Source organism: Protopterus annectens, chromosome 2.part0 (genome assembly GCF_019279795.1).
Source record: "Protopterus annectens isolate FY-2018-M chromosome 2.part0, PAN1.0, whole genome shotgun sequence".
NCBI lineage: Eukaryota > Metazoa > Chordata > Ceratodontiformes > Protopteridae > Protopterus > Protopterus annectens.
Window position 1 is genome coordinate 932,659,012 of NC_056728.1, and position 21,638 is coordinate 932,680,649.

Below are 21,638 nucleotides of genomic sequence, written 5' to 3' on the forward strand. Positions count from 1 at the left end.
AAAGGCAATTATGGTACTAACACTGCTTTCAAATTCCCTGCACAATAAGGCACCATTTGTTAGTGTGTTTTGAATTTGTAGCTTTGTGCTTTAAATTTGTAGTTTTGAACATTTTTCCAGTAAGCAATGAAACAATGCATTTCCCAATAATGAAATAACTGTCCATTTCAGAATATTTTAACCATAAAAGGCCACTTAAGACTTCTATCATTGCAATCCATCAGTATAAGTCAGTAAGCACAATCTCTGCAGAAGTACATTTCATCTGAATAATTCCACATTAAAGAAATTCGTAACTAATGAAGAGGCTGTTACTGGCAAGCAACTTTATATTTCATTGTTTCATCTACAAATTCAGTGCTTGCTGCCCTTTAAGAATTAATTGCGTGTTACATAAAAAAACTGGTAAGCTGGTAATACTACAATAGGGAATGACTGAGAAAACAACAAGTTCATAGTCACTAGGCATCTTAAGCAAAAGAAGACACACTCGGGAATGCAGAACCACTACTTCACCTTAAAATGCACCAAATAATTGTCATCTAGGGCATTACATACAATGCCTCCATACCTCTCAACTTCTTAGCACAAGAGAGCTTGTCAAAGCCTAAAATATTGGGGGGGGGTGGCAAGGGCTCCAAAAGGACAGATTATAAATATTGCTCTTATAGACTTAAAGAGTTGCTAGAATAACATCATTTATCTTAGCAGGCGTTGTCTAAAGGAAATGAAGACTGAAACTCAAATGTATGACATTTATTTATTTCAGTCTTTAGGGATTTTCCAGAAAACCACACATTTTATGAGGAATAGGCTAAAAATATGACGCAAGAATTTGGACATTCTGCAAACATCTGTACAGCTGAAAGATATGCATACTTTTCAACCTCTTACAGGCTGACAAATTCAGCTGAATCTCCAACCCCCAGTCTCATCTTAGCTCCCAGCATGAAATACCTGTTAGCATTACCCCTCCCCGCCCCATATTATCAGTGAACAGGTCCTGGTGGCACTAGCTACAACTAAAAACACAGTCGCAGTAGGTTCTCCTAAATAGCTTGAAACATGACGTTTCTGGTCCACTTGAGTCACTGACTAGAACCTCAAAACAGGCACTGTAATATGAGAATGGAGGACCAGAAAAGATTTTTAGCCTCACAAGGGTGTAATATCAGCTGACCCTGGAAACTACAGACCCCATTAGCCTGACTACTCTAATATGTAAAGTCATGGAGTGAATTATCATGGAAACCATCAACAAAAGAATAGGCAACCTTCAGACACTAGAACCAATCCAGATTGGCTTTGCCAACTGAAGGTCATACCTACTAAACTGCAGAGATTCTTTGAGATGGTCACAAAAGCAATGGATGAGTAGAAAATGGTACATACCTCCTACCTGGACCAGTCTAAGTCATATGATACAATACTTCACTCAGGTATAGTTGACATTCAGTGACTTGGGAATAAATTCTTATCTAACTTTCTGGATTGCCAGCTGAATCAAACACAGGAACCAATAAATCTGGATTGTTGAGACCTCCTCCACTAAAAGAAAAGCCACCAGTGAGGTACCTTAGGGTTTTATATTGGGACCACTCTTATTTGGCATCTACTTTTCAGAGGTAAAGGTAAATATTATAGGGCTTTGGCTGATCAAGTTTGTAGACTACTACAAATCGTGAGCTATCATAAATTCTCCCCATGACACAAACATTTTACAAGACAGTCTAACACAGACAAATGATTAGTTCCAAAGGCATGGATGAAAGCTCAATGTCAATAAATGCATTACAGTGCCTTTTGGGAAAACAACCACCCAGGCTTATTACTCCATTGATAAGAACCCCCTAAGAGCTGACCGATTAGTCAGAGATCTGGGAACGTATGCAGGCAGCAATCTGTCCTTTGAACAACATATAGCCATGGTAGCAACAAAATCATTCTGGGTCTCCCAATGTAAAAGTAAGGGCATGACCTCGAGGTCCAATAAACTTAGTGCCACTTTATTCAATCCTTAGACCCATCATTGAGTGCAGTGCCCCCTACAAAATGTACCTGACAAGACATATGCAACAGCTGGAACACCCAAAAAGGATCCCTACCAAGAAATTCCAGGGTATAAACACATTGTACTGTATGGATCTCCATAAAGTTCAGTTTCTGAGAGGCGATTGCATAGCCAGGCATACAAGGTGTAATCAAATCCAGCTCTGATGGACCGTCAGAATATAGCAAAACAAACAGCATCAGAACCACTAGATCTGAGGATTTAAATTTTGCTTGTGACATAAATAGGACATGTTGATGAGACAGATCTGTCCCAGAGGATCCCCATCCATGTGAAGTAGAGTCCATCCTTAGCTGATTTTGAATGCAACGTTGATTAATGGATGGGAAATCAGAAATTCACCACGGGTCTGGCCCCATGTCCCTGATACACAGTGGCAGCCAGTAACTATGCCCAAGCTAACATACACACACACATACACACACACAGAACCTATAGGAAATTCCTAACTAAAATACCCCTTCCTCATTAATAATATATAGGTATACAATTGGGTTAAGGTGCACACCTATGCTTATATAGGCCATGGTGGCAGTTAGTTTCATAGGATCATAGGTAAATACCAGGCTACGGAGGCTATGATAACCAACGTGTTGGCTCTTGCAAAGACCAATCAATTATTAAAGAACGTAACTAATGATTATGGCACTGAAGTCTACTGTGCTGCATTTGAAATACCAACCAGAAGAGCTAGTCTCAGGTTTAATAAAAGGTTGCCAGTTATTGAAGCAATATTTATTACTGAGCACCTTATAAGAATGTGCTGATGTTTGTGGACTCACAAAACTGGACTCCAACTGAAAAATGTTTTAACTATTAATAGGAATGCTATAAATAGTAAAATGTGATTTGTAACTAACATGCAGGTAGAAATGTAACTTTTGTGCCTATTAAAAATGAATTTGCAACCAACATTCTGATAATGACAGTGTCCCAAAGGAATGTAATCAAGTGACAATTAGAACAGTAGAAACAAGATACTTTTTCAGTACCTCTTCCGAGTTAGACAAGTGCGTGGTGCTGGTGGATGAAAAGGGATTGAATGGACCACTAGACAATAATATCCCACATATAAATCAGATGGAGAACTGCAGCCTAACATACTGTAAAGAATATACAGTCCTGCAGACCAGAATATTAACCTAGTAAAAATAGGATGACAATAACAATATTGCACACTGTACAATATGTACAGTTGAGACATGGATAGGTGGTGAAACTTCAGAAGGTATAAATTCGGCATACTGTTAAACAACTGGTGCAGAGATTTATTCAATACAAAATCTGAAATAGAAAAAAACAATAGTGCATATTATGTATCTCTGTCAGAAGATTACAGCCATTAAAGTTTTCTTTGTGGAACCTGAGAGGGAGAGGCACATAATGATAATACCACTAAAAGAAGACACTTGAACAAAGTCCTAGGTTGCCCTCTGCAGTATGTAAACAGAAAGCTAGTCAGAAAAAGGATTCACAGCAAAAAGACACACGCTATTGAAGTAATAGTAAAGTAACTGCACAAAACAAAAACTTGAAAAAGTCAGTGTAGTGAGTCACATTTTGTAGAGAAAGAAAAAGAAGAAATGCCCACAGCTGTATTTTCAGATGACAAAAGGTTTCATGACTTGGCCAATTAGCAGATAAGTAATTACAATTCTATGAAAATACAGAAGGAAGACAGTACATTAAGCAGACACAGTGAAAATATAGGTTGAACTGAACGGGACACAGACAAATGCCATGCTCCCACCCCATGCCCATACTATGAGTTCAGTTTTGATTTGCTGTGCATGGTAAAGAAAGAAGAAATACCTATTTTGGAAATATTCCTTGGGATGGACAAAACCAATGCTAGAATATTAAATAGACTGTTATTGGCCGGACGTACATAAAGGCACTGAAAACTTCTATGTAGCTAACCCAGAATATCAAAACAGCAGCATCACATCCTGAATTTCACTGAGATCCATCAATAGCTGCACCTATTATTAAAGTCTTATTTGAAAGTACAGTCTGTGGAACCTAGTAATGGGTACAATCCACTACCGATCATTAGCGGACCGGAGTTCCGCTGTGGCGACCCCTAATAAGCTGAAAGACACAAACAAACTGAATGAGCTTTTCATACTGCAGTGGTGGTGCTGCAGTAGCGTTGTCACCGCACAGTAAGACGTAGTCCCGTTCGATTCTCAGCTAAAGCGTCTTCTGTGTGGAGACATGCATGAAGGGGCGTACCTTCGTTGAAGGTTGTGCATCAGGGCTGGGCTCCTTAAGGTAACAGACTCGTGTACCGTATTTTTTTTTTTTCTGAGCCAACCTGCAGCTGTAAGTAAGTGGGAGGGCGCTCACCCCTCTCTCGCTATGGATCAGGCTTCCTGAACAGGGAGCCAAGCGAGAGGAATTTTATTAATTAAAATAAATAAATAGTTAAAAGTAGCGCCCCTTCTGAGACTGGCCTGTACGGCGCCCTAGGCGGTCACCTAGTTCGCCTATGCCTAAGGCCGGCCGTGCCTAAAATTCTTAAGAACTTGTAACTTAGACTGTACATTTTATATTTGAAAAAATGTTCTACTTCAGTGATTGTAGTATTTTATATGCTATGTTTTTGCATAATATTTGAGGAGCTTTTCTCCCCGGGCCTCAGCTGAAAAAGGGCAAAGCTCAGTCAGACTAACACCGGTCAGCAGATGTCAAATAAATAAATAAACAAGACTGAGGACTGGGCATTGAGTGGTTGGTGCTGGTATGTGTTCAGCACCAACAGAGTCAGTGTGTCGAATGCTAGTGGGGGGGGGGGGTTTGGTGGCACCAAATGATTTTGATTCTGCAGTGCTAAAAGAGAGGGCACAAGGAAGATCAATGGCTCTGACACCTCTAGCTTCAAGACTTATGCTGAGGAAGGAACTTCTTTAAAGGGACTTCATGTGTCAGTGTGCTCCATCCTGGAAACAGAGAGGTTTGAGATTATATCCATTTCAGACTAAGCCTTGCTAAAGGCCCTTATCATGTGATCCCAGTTGATGTCAGAGGAACTGTGGCCATATCTATTATTCCTAATGGAGGAGTTGAAAGGAGAGCCATTTGGACAGTTCCCTCTCAGAAGCGCAACTACCAGTTATCTTTCTTGGGATCAGTGAGGGATAATTGTCTCAGCATGAGAAGGTCCCTTTACTGGAGAGGCATGTAGTTTTGAAAACTGTCAAAGCTGAAGCCTGCTGTGTTGTAGAGGACCACAAAACTTTCATGAGAGAAGACATGGTTGAGGCATCATCCAATCTTCTTTTTTTTCATACTTGTATGGTCCAGAGCCTTTAAAATGTTCACAAGAGATGGTTAAATGTTCCATCCCCAGGCTTACCATTCACAGTTTGTGGGTATCATCATCATCCCCCCTTTTCTACATGGGGTCAGGGTGTTGTATCAACCATCACCATCTCTCTTTATTCAGTGCTACTCTCCTACCTTCTTTGACACACATGCCTGACTGTTGAAGGTCTTCTCTCACAGTCCATCCACCTCTTTGCTCAATGCCTCATTTTCTCTTGCCTTCTTTCTGTCTGTCCCAAATCATCTTCATCAGATTGTCTTCTATTTTTATGGACATGTGCCTGAACCACTGTAATCTGTTCTCTTTGACTTGTTCTGCAGCTTGAGCTACTTTGGCTTCTGTTCTTATGTCATCATTTCTTTGATTGTCCTACAGTGTGCATCCTACCACTCATCTCAGGCAGCTCTTCTCCCGTCACCTCTAGCTTCCTCAACTGCTGTACCTTTACTGCCCAGGTTTTTGTACCATACAGTAATACTGGTCACATCACTGTTTTGTTACACCTTACCATGTGTTTTCAGTCTTGCCTTTATTCTTACTGATGGGTCGTATTTGATGTGTCAGATCTGTCTCGGCCTTTACAAAAGCTCGGAGACTTCAGGAAAGCTTGTGGGCACCCTTCCCTGCTCATAATGCATTTTTCCAACTTCCTCAGGTCTCATTTGCACACTATGAGAAGGATCTTCTAGCAAACTCTGGGCTAAGTTATTTGATATTTTTTTGTCATTGCTTACCTTTTTCCACTTTTCTGTATTGTGGTAATTAATATTTTGCTAGCATATACTTATTCGCTTATTAGTACCTTCCCTCTTTTAGCGTTAGTTTTCCCTTGCTGTTAGCATCTGTTTAAGTTAGAGGGTATTTTCCTTACTTGTTTTTTGCTGGTAGTATTGATAGTTATTACTTCCTCTTCCTTTCCGATTACTGTCTGTTTTAGTTAGAGGGTAGTTAACAAAGTCCATCTCAGTTAAAGGACTTACCCCCCCCCCCCTTCCCTTGTTGTTGTGGTTGCTGTTTAAAAAAAAAAAGAAAAAAAGTTTCTCCTTCTATATCTTTAACTAGTTTAGCTGTTTCCTTCTGTTTGTTAGCCAGAATGCCCCAGAAAATAAGTAAGCCCTTGGGATTTAAAAAAAAAAATGTAAGAAGTGTAGCAAAAAGATGCCCCTCAGTGATTCTCACACTTTGTGTATACTGTTTTGGGCCTCTTCATTTGCAGGAGTCCTGTTTCATATGCCACGCCTTTAACAAGAGGGCACTTATAGAATGGAAAAATAAATTGATTTTGAAGGGATTATTGAAAACCCCATTTTCTGAGGCTATTTCTCTTGATTCCTCCCCTCCAAAGTCGGACAACTTCAGACAGGGAACTCATCGCAGGAAAATGGCCTTCTTTGGTTCCAAGATCGGCAGAGCTGAAAGCCAAACTACCAAACAAGTCTGCTCTGCCAATACCTATGGAGCAGACATCAACCTCCTGAGCAAGAACTTCTTCGGAGCAGACAATCTTCAGCTCCAATAATTTCTATTGATCCTTCGGCTCTGAAAGACCCATTACCTGCAGAGTATCATTATCGGAGCCGATATCCATCCTTGGAGCCGATTACTTCTTGGCTCCCTTCACCCTTCTTAGCCAGATCCAGATCACCAACATTGCCTACCAGGTCAACTAGGAGCCTCTCAGACAAAGATGTGGATAGGGTGGTGCAAAGACTTCTCAAGACACATGCCTTGGCCAAGCTTCTTTTGGATCCCAGCCCCAAAGAGTCAGATCAGTCTCATCTTCCCTCTGCAGCACCTGCTCCTCCTCCGATCTGTCCTTCGGTTTTGGAGATGGAAGACTCTGATATCCAGCTGGTGTCTGTATCTGGTCTGGGGCACGTTGGCTCCTTGGATCCGGTGTCTTCCCCGAGCATCTCCATCCAATCGGAGCAGGAGACCTCTGGGAGCTGACACTCGCTGGTCGGGTCCTCTGAGCCAGCTCATATCTCTTCAGATCCAACTTTGTCCTTCAGGGCCTTGGCTCCTACCTCTTCATCAGAGCATCTGTCTCCTACTCTTCAGGCTCCTTTGGCTCTGACATCCATTTTGTTGGGTCCAGGAGTTCTTCAGAGCAGGGACGGTGTGCTTTCGAAGTTATGAGAAGGGTGATGACTGCCTCCCAGTCTCAGGCCCAATCCTCCTCGGAGCTTCCTCCCTTGTCTGCACTTTACCTCCTCACCCCCATCCACAGGATCGCAGAGATCCCAGGCCTCAGGATGTTCCCCAGAGAATTCCCCCTCTTCTGAAACTTCTCCAGACTACACTTTTGTCCCTTGGAAGAGATCATTCAAGAGGAAGCATCTAGACTCCCCAAAGGAGTCCGTCACTTCAGATACTGACCTTGATGAAGCAGAAGGGTCCCAAGATCCTCCTCCTGAGAACATCTCCTATGGAGACACCCTAGAAATTTTGAAACAGTGAGGTGAGTGGCAGTCCTCTTCCCCTTCTGCCGAGGAGTCAGTATACCTGAAGACCTTTAGAGCTCGCCCTTCAACCTCTTGGGTGACTCTGCCTTTTGATGAGCTTATTCAGTTAATCTCTCGGAAGACATGGGAAATCCCAGATTCCATAGGACCCACTCCTAGGAGGCCAAACAGGTATATTACAGCCCCTAAGGACCAAACCCTCCTTACCAAAGGTGTAGCAGTTGATGCCATAGTTGTGGTGGCTGCCACAAAAAAGGAACTTTCCGAGACCAGTTCCTCTATCCGTCCTCCTAATCAGGATTCTAGGACCATGGATAGGTATGGGAAGCACATCTTCTCTTCAGTGGCTTTTACATTACGATTGCTGAATTGTCTTACTCATTTCACCAGACTTCAGAGGGACCTGTTGAAAGAACTACCAGACTCTCTCCATGGAGATATAGATGATGCAGCAGCAGACAAGGTCAATGCACAGCTCGCTACCTTCAGTGGTCAACACATCCATGAGACTCATCTCATATGCAGCAGATGGAGCGAGTAGGGTGGCAAGTTCAGGCATCTCTATTAGGATACAGGCTTGGATGCACCTTTGCGATTTCATGGAGCCCTTTAAGTCCTCCTTTGTTAATGCTCCCTTCGATGGCTCATCTCTCTTTGGGCCCAAGGTTAAAGAAGCATTAACCGATGTGAACAGGATGGTAAGACATTGTCTGCCATTGGAGTGTGTTTTTCCACTCCTACTAGACCCCTTCCAAAAGGTCAGAGAAGTAGTGGACAAATATGGTTCAGGAAATCACAAACGTCTTACCAGGGCACACAAGGTAGTAGTTCCTCCTGAGGCAGAGGAGGGGAATAATAATGGAAGATGCCGCCCTCACAGCAGAGGAGGCCCGCAGAATCAGGGTTCCAGATAATCCTTCTTTAGCAGACCCCTTGAACGCTCCTGAAAGAGTGCCCGACTTCTCGCCTCTGGAGGCAGCCAGGGGATGACTGTCATTGCACCTAGAAACCTGGCGAGACATAACCAATGACAAATGGGTGCAGAATATAATATCCAGGGGTTATATCATTCCCTTTTCTTCCCCCCCCTCCCATAAACCAATGAGTTCCAGATGTTCCACCCAGTCAGAAGGAACAAGCAATGTTAGAAATTCAAAAGTTGCTTAGAAAGAGTCATCCAAGAAGTCCCTGCAGACCGGAGAGGATCCGGAACTTACTCAAGATTCTTTTTAGTTCCATAGAAAACAGGGGACTGGAGGCCAATCCTGGATCTCAGCAAACTAAACAAATTGGTGAAGAAAACCAAGTTTCAGATGGTGGCAGTGCAGTCAATACTTCCGTTCCTAGGAAAAGACAATTGTATGTGCTTTGTAGATCCTCAGGATGCGCACTACCACATCAAAATGGAAAGATGATCCAGAAGGTTCTTGCACTTCTGGCTAGGAGCCAGTCATTTCCAGTTTCAAGCTCTGCCCTTTGGTCTCACTACAGCACCCAAAGTGTTCACCAAATGCATGACAGTAGTGGCATCTCACCTGAGGCGCATAGGATTCCAGGTGTTTCTGTATGTGGACAACCGGCTCATAACCCCCCCACTACCACCAGGCATCTACTGCTGCAAGCCAGTGATTATACACTCCAGCTTTGTTCCTCCCTAGGCATTACGGTAAACTATGACAAGTCTGCTCTAGAGCCATTTTAAAAGTTATATTTTATAGGAGCAGACTTAGATACAACCATGATGACAGCAAGACTCCCTCACGACAGAGTGCATGATCTACATTTGCATGTGAGGTTATTAATCAAGAAAACCCAAGCCACTGCAAAACAAGTTCTACAAGTACTGGGGAAGATGGCAGCAACTATTGTACTAATTCCTAGCTCACCAACATATGAAGGTACTTCAGTGTTTACTTTCCACACAATGGTTGATTCTGCACTTACCAGTGTTCAACAAGATTCTCATAACCAACACTTGCAAAAAAAAGATCTCGAGTGGTGGATTCACTCCCCTTCAATAATTCAAGGCCATCCCTTTATTCCCCCTTAAACCCAGGCCATGGTGACCATGGATGCTTCCCAGATAGGGTGGGGGGCATTATCTGGGGGAGACAGTCCAAGGCACCTGGCAGGAACACGAGGCTCACTTGTACATAAACATCCTAGAGATGAGAGCAGTGCTTTTGGCATTGCAAGCATTTCAGAACACTCTCCCTCAAGGAACAATAGCAATTCAGTCAGTGTTGGCAGTCTGGTACATAAACAAGGAGGAACCAGATCTTACTCCCTTTGTCGAGAAATGCTGAGGGTTTGGCAATGGGCAGTGTCCTCCAACCACTTTCTGGTGGCAATGTACATTCCGGAGAGATCCAACATGATTGCAGACAAGTTGAGCAGGGCCATATAATGGCCACATGAGTGGTCCATCAGTCAGAAAGTAGCAGAAGAGATTTTCCTGAAAATGGGGCCAGCCTTGCTGCAACCTTTTTTGCTTTTCTCATGGTGCCAAATACAGCAACTACTTTGCCCTAATACGTCCTGTGGTGGAATCACCAAGGGATGCACTTTTTCATGATTGGCCCCAGGGATTTCTATTTGCTTTCCCTCTGATTCTCAAGTTATTGCAGAAAGCAAGTTTGTTGCAGACTACAGTAATCCTGATTGCCCCCTGCTGGCCTCGTCTGATCTTGTTTCCCTTGCTTCAGCCTCATCTTCTGGATGAACCATGGATTCTGGACCTAGCTCCAGATCTACTGACGCATCCATCGGGAATGGGACATCCCGACCTCCAGAACCTTAAACTGACAGCTTGGCTGCTCCAATTCCCCTGATTGCCAGGTTTCCTCTTTCCTCCCCGGTAAAATGTATGTTGTTGTCCTCCCATAAAACTTCTACACAAAAATTATACAAGAGTAAATAGAATAGGTTTTTAATATGGGTGAGTGATAACCAGATAGATTATTTTTCTGCACCCATACATTCTATCCTAGAATTTCTAGCAAAACTTTTTCATGAAGGTGCAGCAGCCTCCACTATCAGAGTCCAGTTAGCAGCAATTTTGGGACAAAATGGTGCTGTGGTTATGTCTCACAGGCTTTGTAAAGCTTTTTTGAAGGGCACTATTATGATAAGAACTCTATACAAAAACCCAACTCCTCCATGGGATCTGAACTTCATCTTGTCTAATATTATCTGTCCTCCCTTTCAACCTTTGGCCACATGTGATTTCAAATTCCTGTCTTGGAAAACACACTTTTTAGTGGCTATTACTTCAGCTAGAAGAGTTTCAGAACTGCAAGCTTTTGTCTAATTTTTCATGAAGACAGGATTTCTTTACGCACTAATCCCTCCTTTCTTCCAAAGGTTGTGTCGAAAAGTAACCTCAACCAATCTATTGAGCTGCCAGTTTTCTTTCCAAATTTCCAAAACAAGGAGAATACTTACTACATCTTCTAGACATTCATAGACAGTTACATTTTTACTTACACAGAACTTCAGAATTTAGAAAATCAGACCAGCCCTTTATTTCTTACTCTGACATTAGGAAAGGTCAATCAGTATCAAGTGTTACTTTATCTAAATGGCTCAGTCTTTGTATTTCCTACATTTACATCTGTAGGAATACAGCCCTTCCATTCCCTACTAAAGCGTATTCCACCAAGTTGATAACCTACAGCTTTCCAAGCAAGGTTACCTTTAGATAACATCTGTGCTGCGGCCTCATGGGCAAAACCCCACACTTTTATTACTCCTTACAAAGTGGATTTGGCCTGTAGGAGTAAAGCATCTTTTGATTCTATGGTTCTGAGGAATATACTCCCATGAGCCACCCAAGAATCAGGGTGGTCCATTCAGTGAGAATAAAGGCAAGATTGACAACACATAAAGAAGTTATGTACTTACTATAACATTCCATGTGTGTTGTTCATCTCTGCCTTTATTCTCACAACCCACCCTCCATGCCCCCTTCCAGATCTCCTGGGAGACCAAGTGGACATAAAGGATCTGCATACCCTCAGAAAGACTAACCTTCACCTTTCTTCTTCTAATTATTATGTATGTCACCTTCATGTAATAATTATTTGCTGCTTTCCTTATAATTTCTTTTAGGGCAAACAAGATCTGAGGAAACTGGGGAAATGCATTATGGGTAGGGAAGGGTGCCCATGAGCTTTGCTGATGTCCTCGAGCTTTTGTAAAGGCCAAGATGGATCTGACACATCGGATCCCACCCATCAGTGGATGGACAACACACACGGAATGCTATGGTAGATACATAAGTTCTTTTTAAATGCTTCTTTGGCATTCTTCTGTCGTACACTGCTGTGCAAGTTGACTGCAGCCCCTCAGATTCTAGCTTTGAGCTCATCATTCAACCTTTCCTTCTCATCAACCTCCCTTCCCAGAAACTTGAAGCTGTTAAACTGTTTCCACTATTTTTCTTTCTGTCTCATTTCTCAGCTTCATCTGATTACCCCAGCTTGCTGCCATTACCACTGTTGTATCTATAATTAGTTTCTATAATCAGTTTCATCCATTGTGCCTTCAGTTTTGCATTCCATTTCCCTATCATTTGCTGATGTTCTTGCTCAGTCTGTTTGTAATGCCACATTGTTTGCATACAGCAGCTTCGTTGATCTGTCCCCTCCAACCTGTTTTCTAATGTAATCCATCATTGGTATGAACAGCAGTGGGCTCAGAGCTGAACCCTGGTGTACACCCACTCCTACTGGGAACCCCTCTGTGAGGCTGAACACTGTTCATACTTAAGTCACTGGGTCCTTGTAGATAGCCTGCACTAATTCTACCAATGTTTCTGGGACTTCAAACCACCACAGGACTGCTCAAATCACCTTTCTTGGGACCTTATCATATGCTTTCTCCAAGTCTAGGATTGCCCGGTTGGACTTTTTTCTCATCTGTAGCTTCTTCTTAACTATTTGTCTCACTGCAAACATTGAGTCTGTTGTACTGCACTCTGATCTGAATCTGGATTACTCATCTACTATCTTACTTTCAAGTACTCTGCATATGTATTTATCAGTCCCCTTCTCCAGAACTTTCATGCAGTGTGATAGGAGTTTGATACCTCTGTATTGGCTGCAGTTGTGAATGTTCCCTTTGTTCTTTAACACTGGCTCTAGTATGCTTATTCTGCAGTCATCTGGGGTATGCCTTTCTCTCTGTACTGCTTATGAGTACTCTCAGGAGCCATTTCTCCCCTATCGTAGTCAACATCTTTATGATATCTGATGTGACCGCGTCTGTGTGTGCTGCTTTCCTCAACTTCATTTTCCTTAGTGTTCTTTCTTCTTTTATGGTTGGCTCCTCCTCCTCTTTCACTGTATGCTGTGCCTGGTGCAGAATAGCTTCAGTGGGGTTTTCTTCTTTATGGGTATCCATTGGACAGAATTTTATGTTCTCAGTGGGTACACTTCCTGAAGCCGCTATCCATTGTACAGAGGAATAGCTAGCACAAATGCTTGCTAACACAAGTCCAGTCACTGCTAATCCCCAAACCATTTAACAGCAAAATATGATTAAGTATTAATATGAGAAAACAGCAATTTTTCCCTAACCCAATAGCTTTTGACGGTCCTATGAATTCTGAAATAAACTCAAAAAAAGCAAAATCTTTGGCTAGACCCCAACCATGAAAGAGGGAAGGAGAATAAGTGCATTTTTTTGTTGTTTTTAATAGTAGAGATTAAGAATGGAAGGGAGAGAAAGAACTGACAGGAAGAAGAGTTTGAGAAAAAAATTCACTAACCAAACAAACAAGGCTTATTTTAGCACTGGAAAGCATGTCTGATTACAGTATTAGCAAACAAGACCTTAGGATTCAGAGGTAATGGGTGCATCATGGAAGTATGGAAGGAGCTTTAGAATACTGGAGGAGTTTCTGGTTGCCAAGTCAAAAATGTCTAATGTTGATATCCCATCAGTCAACGTGGACAGATGGATAATGTAAAATCAAAGGAATCCACCTTCATGTGCCCCTCCATGAAATTAAAGTCCAGTAGAGGCTGGTTAGAGAGAGTCTTTCGTGGGAGTTGAATGACATCAGTTAAATGCCTCTAAACTTATAAACTTATAGCTTCTCTTAGTATGGGCTGAAGGGATGGAATCACCGAAAGGTCACTCTTAGCTTTTCCCAAGTGATACTTGCTGGGTGGAGTGCTAAGAGCAGAAAGCCCACTGTTGGAGTGTTATCATACTCTAGGCTTCTTTGTACTGGGCTTTTCTTGGAGAAGGTTGTGCTGCACAGTTTCATAATTAACATGCAATACAGCAATAAACAGGAAATTGAATAAGTAAATAAATGTTAATACTATACAGTGCGGATGGTGCAGTGGTGTAACGGTTAGCACTGTCGCCTCACAACAAGAGTTTCTCCGGTTGGATTCTTGGCTGGAGTGCCTTCTGTGTGGAGTCTGCATGTCCTCCCTGCATTCGTGTGGGTTTCCACCAGGTGCTCCAGTTTCCTCCTGAATTCCAAAGACATGCTCTAGGTGGATTGGACACTCTGAATTGGCCCTAGGTGTGAATGTGTGTGTGCGAGTGTGTGGTGCACCCTCTGAGGGGGGGTTGGGCCTTGGGCTAGCAACCCGACTGCATAAAACCAGTACCTGCTACGGAAACAGAGTGCTGAAGGGGTACTCCTTGCCCGATGTGTTAAATGCATGGGAACGAATCAAGGATCCAAGACTATACAGTACAGTTCCATTTTTAGAGTTTAAGCCTCACAAAAGAAAAAAAATAACACCACCAGTATTCATCTTACTATGGATAAGAATTATTTGTCCAGCAGTAGCAAAATACCACTGGTTTGCAACCATCGAAGTTCAGAATGAATCCCAATAAATCGATTAGCTATCAAATATATAAGTAAGTCAGGCATACATATAACCCCACAAACTAAAAGTCTGAAAGTCCAGGATGTTTACTACTACTACTACTGAAGTTCTCTCCGCTCATATTTAATAGTTAATGATATAATTGCATCCTCAGTGCACTAACCATTCCCATATTGCCCACAAAGAATCTATATAGTCTGAAATCAGACCCGGATATTTCTCTGAACAGTTAGATACTGATAAAATAGAGTAGATATATACAAGCCAAACATCTTTGTGTTTGTGATACCAGGTCAGCATTGTACCTTTTGATATATTAAGGGAGACCAATGCTAATTCTTATAAGGGTTGAATTAACACATTGAAGGGTAGTCTCTGGTAATATCTTTCATCTGCCATTATAATGCAAGCAAGCTGTGAATCCATTGGATTTGTATGAAGGGTAAAGAACCTGAAGGCCAGAAGTGTTAGGGAATCAAATGGTAACGATCTGAACCTGCAAATGGTTTTCCACTCAAGGGAAGGTAAAGTGAGACAGTCCCATAAGAGTAGGGCTGTCCCTTGCTTGTGAGCAACAGATTTTTATAGTTAGCTTGTTTTATATTTCAGAAATTTTTGTATCAATTGCAGTTTCAACCTTTAAAAAAATCTTGAGTCTTGTGTATTTGAGGTTTAGACGAAAGCTTTTTTGATTTGCAGTATTTTTAACAGCAAATTAATAAATGTTTTACAGTTGGCTTACTTTTTTAATTGCTAGGCCCATTTCATAGCTTTAGTGCTGCACTGGCAGTTGTTGGTATAAGTAAGGTAATCACATATTAGGATTTGCCTTGTGTAGCCACATCCTTAGCTGTGCAGGATCTCAATGCTGCCCACACTTTGGCATATTTTGTTATGTAAAGAACTGTCTTAATTTTAAAGTTATTCAATGTTAACTGTATGACTATGAGTGCAACTGGAAAACTCATTAATTGTTGTCTTGATTTTGATTAGAGATAAACAGCATTGAGCTTTGTAAATACTAAAAAAATAGTTGTCTGTTTGATTAACTTTTACTGAAATCTGTTCATTCTGGACCTGATGATCAAATGGAGCTTTTGGACTTTGTAAATTATGCATTCTTTCAAGATTCAGTGACCTTGATTTAATTATAAGTAAGTGGAAGGGGGGTCCCCTCGCATGGGAGGCAGCAATGCTACCACAGAAAACATAATGTTTTTAAGCTCCATTCAGTCAGCTGTTATTAAATGAGCACTGGTGAAACAATGAGCACATGTATTATTACAAGTAATGTAATTTTGGATAAAAAGCTCTATTTGTATAGAGCACCAGTGTTTTTTGACTATATATCCCTGAAGTCAGTGGGTGAGAAACATGTAGAATTCTGAAAATTTTCCAGAATATTCCTTCATTACATTGTGTTACATTATGTGATTGGCTAAATTTTATGCATCTCAGTAATCTATCTTATTCATTCTTCACTGTTTTTCTTTTTCTTAACTACAGGAAACCAGGCACTAGGCGACCACCTTATATTAGGTAATTAGTACATTTTCTGTGCTTGAGTTTTGGAATTGAGAAAAGTCATACCATGGGTTTTTAAACCTGTATGTTATAGCAGTTTCTGTTTGTTTTTAGTATTGCAGGTGATGCACCTCCTGCAAGCTGTGTTTTCAGTCAGGTCATGAACATGTCCGCTTTCCTAGGTACGACTGCATGATGAACGGGGTTCTTTTTGTCTCCTGAAATGTTTGTAAGGATAATTCAAAGGCAAATGTGAGCATGAAACTTTTTATCATCAAAGAACTTGAAGTAAGATTAAAGTTGATTGACATTAGTTCACAATGCTGAATTGTTACCTCTTGTTAATTTAGTCCTGGACCAAAGAAAAGTATGCAGCACAGTAAAGGATTTATTAGAATTATGAATCTACAAGTCCTATCCTTTAGGTCAGCAGACATTATGTATTTTGATGTGGCTTCAGCTATGTACAAGAAAATAAGCATTACTTTTTTTTTGGGGGGGGGCACTGTCCTATTGTTAAGTGTGCCATTGCATTCAATATTTTTATTTGTAACCACCAGACTGGTACAGAGTAATGCTTCTGAAATTAACTAGTGCTTCTGAAAAAAATAATTTTAATCAAAATGTCTACTGAGATTAGTTACTACTGTTTTGCTCAGGTTATGTGTAAACAGAGCATACGTGTCCATTGCTGCTGTCAACATTGTGTTCCATTGCTTTGTCAGTCTCCAGGTTTCTTTCTCTTTGTCCAAACACTAGACGTGTGTAGCCTTCAGTATCTGCTTGCTCTGTTTTTGTAAGCATTTCAGGACATTTATAACTTCAAATGGCATGTTGTATTGATATTCCACTCCTGTTTGGCTACTGATGGTGGTCTTTGAACAGTTGCAAATAGATAGAGCCTTTGTATTTAATTTCATTTTCCTCAGTTGCTGTTTGCTTTTTGACCTGTTTATATATTGTAAAGTGCAGGTCTGATTTACATGGTATACAGTGTAGGCCACTTTACACCATGACATGATTTTTAAAGGTAATTTGTATGTTTTATGCAGTGAAGTTATGCACTTGTGTTAGAATTTAAGTTAAAAAGACTTTGCCTGTTAAAAAAATGTGAATTAGTTTTAAGACATTAAAACAAACCACGGCAAAGTTCTAGTTACGGTTTACATCTTTTTTTTTCAATGAATACCTGTTAGGCTAAATGAGTTTTGCTTAGACCTATCATTTGAAAAGTCTCTTTTTTCAGTACTGTAAAAAGGTGTGCTGCTCTGAAATATGTATTTTCTGGGGTGAGGTGAAGGGGCTACATCCTTGGTTAGAGTGCAGTGTTGCTAAGCCCTGTAGCCACCTCTAGATTTTGTTGCATAATTGTTGCCTTATTGTATGCTGTTTCTGAACTCATTTATAGCTGTAGATTAACCAGTTTTAGAGAATGAGGTTGCTGTACATCAGTACCCTGACTGGAGAACAAGCATTCTCCAGCAGGGTATTAATGTAAAAGTAATGCCCGATGAAAAATGAGTGTGCCGCTTCATGGCAGCATATCAAGCTGCCATGCAGCTCGGACTCGGAAAACGAAATGGCTGCCATTATTATACGCTCACTAAACAGCGCTTTTGCTGTTTAGTGAGTGTAAAATGAGGAAAAAGAAGACACTAGAAAAAAAAGGTGTGTGTGTGTGTGTGTGTGTGTGTGTGTGTGTGTGTGTGTGTGTGTGTGTGTGTGTGTGTGTTGTCTAGGTGTGAGTGTATGCATACATGTCAGTGAAAGTGAGAGCGAGCAAGCCATTATTTTGCACTCACTAAGCAGCTCTTTTGCTGTTTAGCAAGTTCATAGGTAGGTACTAGGCTATCGGCCCAGGGGCCTATACAAGCCCAGCCAAAAAGGTACCCTGGCTTTTGCCACCCAAGAAAATTATTTTCCTGTACCACTGTCAAGCAGAACCACAGAGGTGATCCCTGGGTTGAATTTCCTATTTCCCATCCAATCATCAGGATTTTTCTTGAAGAGCGCTAATGAGGAGCTTTGTTTGATATAGATAGGTAGTTTATTCCAGAGTATGGGAAGTCTCTGGGACAGGAATCTATCCCTCCGGCATGTTCTGTTTATTGTGGTGACAAGGTTTAGGTCCCTAGAACGTGTAGCTCGGAGAGATTGGGATTTCTTTAAGTGGAGCATGTCCAACAGCTCTGGGTTTGACAAAGCTTTGTATGTTAGGAAGAGATCACCTCTGAGTAGATGGTATGTGACAGAGTAAAGCTGGAGTTTTTTGAGATGGTCTGCATGTAAAATTAAAAAAAAAAAAAAAATAAAGCCTATGTGAGAGACTCTGTGCGTGTATGAGAGTAAGAGAGAGAGAGCGATTAATCGAGTGTGTGCGCGTGCAAGAAAGCAGACAGACTGTGTGTATGAGAGAGAGTGAGTGAAGTGTGAAAGTGACCCAATGATCCCCTGGTAGCATGTGTGAGAGAAAGTCAAGAGAGAATGATTTCTGCCAGTTTTTAGAGAATGGGCTCTCTGTAAAATTGTTGTTTTACTAATGTATTTTTTAAGTACTGTTTTATTTTTTTAAATATATTTTGGATGTAAAATGCTTCCTCCAACACCATTAACGTATACTACAGCAAGTATGAAACATTAGGCGGAGGAACTACTTTACATCAAAAATATATTAAAAAAAATAAAGTAGAACTTAATAAGAATACATAAGTAAGTAAAACACAACAATTTTACAGAGAGCCCATTCTCTAAGCACAATAATGCCCTCCAGGGTGTGTGTTAATGTGTAATTAATGCCCTTTCAGGAGTGTAGAGGTATTAATTATACAAGCCGCGGTGGTACAGCGGTAGCATTGTTGCCTCACAGCAAGAGGTTCTCCTGTTCGATTCTTGGCTGGAGTGTCTTCTGTGTGGAGTCTGCATGTCCTCCCCGCGGTCGAGTGACCTTCGAAAGACATGCATGAATGGGCGCGCCTTCGCTGAAGGTTGGGCATCAGGCTGGAAACTCGGCACCATAAAAATCTACTGCCAATCATTAGGACCTGAGTTCCACTGCGGTGACCCCTAACTGGGAAAAGCCGAAAAGACAAACAAGAGGTATTAATTATACATTAACACACATCCTGTTGGGCATTATTGCTTACATAATTGTCTGGTGAAATGATTTCAAATATCTTTTATTTTCATCTTCTAAAGTCAAAGTCAAAGTAAACTTTATTGTCATTCAGAAATCACTCAAGTGTAAAAACTGAACGAAATTCCATGTCTCCGGACTCAATATGCAGAAAACATATAGACTGTTTTGACAGACATTTGCACATATAACACCTAGCTATTACATCACAGACATGCAAGTAGACAGACTAATACTGCACATAATTAGAAACACTAACATTTTTCGCAGTGAACACTTGCTTGCATGAGACTTTAGTATTGCACAGGTACTTGGTTAAGACATTGCACTGATCCTTGCACAGAGAGAGCTATTTAAGTATTGCACTGTGAACATTAGAGCATTGCACTATGGACCTTTGAGTATTGCACTGTGGTTAATTTACAAATTTGTAACATGTGTTGCACTGAAAGAAGAGATATTTTACTGCATTGCTACTGCCCTGGATGCCCTACAAGTTAACAGTCGTGTTGAATATTGGACTAAGTATTAGATGAGATGGGTAACCAAGTTAATGCACAATATGAGATAAGCTACTACAGTTTCTGCTAACCCAGATGGCCATCATGGAGTGTAGTGGTTACTAGAGTTCAGTAGCCTGATGACATTAGGGAAGAAGCTGTTTCTGAATCTCATACTTCTGCAATGTGTGCTTTGGAAACGCTTTTCACATGATAGATGCAGGAACAGTCTGTAAGCAGGGTGAGTACAGTCTTTAATTATTCCTCTGGTCATGCAAAGACATTTGAATAAGCACAAGTCGTAGATAGATGGTTTTGATGATCCTCTTGGCTGTATTCACCACTCTCTGGAGGGATTTGCTCTCAGAGGTGTAGCAGCTTCTATACCATAGTACGAGGTTGTTCGTCAGGATGCTTTCTATATTACCTCTGTAGAAGGTAAGGAGAAGTGTTGATGGGAGATTCGCTGTCCTCAGCCTTGTTAAAAAGTGCAATCTCTTGTGTGCTTTCTTGACTATGGTATTTGATTTGTTGTTCTAAGACAAGTCCTCATCAATGTGCACTTCCAGAAACTTTGTGCTTTTCACTCTTTCCACTGTTTCCCTATTGATGGTAAGGTAAGATTTTATAGCAACTAAGCAGAGAATAGTGGGAATTTACTGTTGTTGCTGAAGTATTCCCACATTACTTTGTTTTCTGATGTCCAAAGACATGTTTATTGAGGCAGACACGTTTACTACTGGATTAAATATAGCCAGCAGAAGTCAGAGTATATGTTCCATTTTTATATTGTGATTAATAGATGTGAGCATAAGTAGTTGCTCTACAATGACAGCCCTATTCTGCTTGTTACTTGGACGAAGGTGGACTTGGATGATTTTTTTCATCCATTTTTAGTAAAACCCAGTACAGTATTATTAACTTTCTTGTACTTCATTCTTAATCTTTCTGTTTCTCTAACACAAACCTATTGATGACATGTAAGTGTCTACATTGCAGCTGCTGTAGTTATTCCCTTTGTAGAATTACTGCAGGTGCTGTCAGTAAAACCAGTTGTAAACAGGGAGTGTTAACATTTCATATGCTTTGGGCACATGAGTATGATGTAAGCATAGCTACAAAATTGTCAAGGCTGCCAAAGTCCTGAGGTGGCTCACTCCTAACTTTGGTGGTTTTCATTATGTTCTTTTGATACAAACTGCATTTCTAATACATTAGTGTAAAGCTATTCTGATCAGAATGGCACAGTGATTCATTTGTACTGCAGAAAGACATTCAAGACAGAGTATATCCTCCAGCTGACAAGTGTGACATATGAAACCTATTCATTTGCCATGATTTGTTTGACCACAGCTGGTAGTCTTGGAACATTTGCTTCTGGATTGGGTATCTGCGGTATATCTTATGTCCCAGGCTATGGCTGACAATGTCACAGCATATAAAAGTATAACGAGGAAAAAATGCTCTAATGAATTTTGTTCCATTGTTGAGTTAGCTGACATTTCAGCATACATGGCGGCAGAGCCTTTATTCAGGTAAGGCCCAGACGTCATTGTTATTTAAAGGTATGCTAGCTAAGATGACCAAAGAACAGGTACTGGTCAAGATGGAGTATAATTTTATGTTAACCGTACCCTTCAGTTTGCTGTATGGTATAGCTCATTGAAGTATGAGATTATTCAAGTGTCAGTAGAGGGAAGTAAGCATGTGTTTTCAAAAAACAAGCTGCTGCATGTCATCAAATATTAGCACAGATGATC

General features: G+C 41.0%; 1 protein-coding gene across 1 annotated transcript in view; it reads left to right on the plus strand.

The window, feature by feature from the left end:
• Positions 1–21,638, plus strand: part of TMEM150C (transmembrane protein 150C) — a 1,481,241-nt gene that overhangs the window by 746,258 nt on the left and 713,345 nt on the right. Inside the window, exons 4-5 of the mRNA XM_044061193.1 lie at positions 16,228–16,260; positions 16,360–16,427. Coding sequence (XP_043917128.1) covers positions 16,228–16,260; positions 16,360–16,427 — 101 coding nt within the window. The remainder of the gene's footprint in view (positions 1–16,227; positions 16,261–16,359; positions 16,428–21,638) is intronic.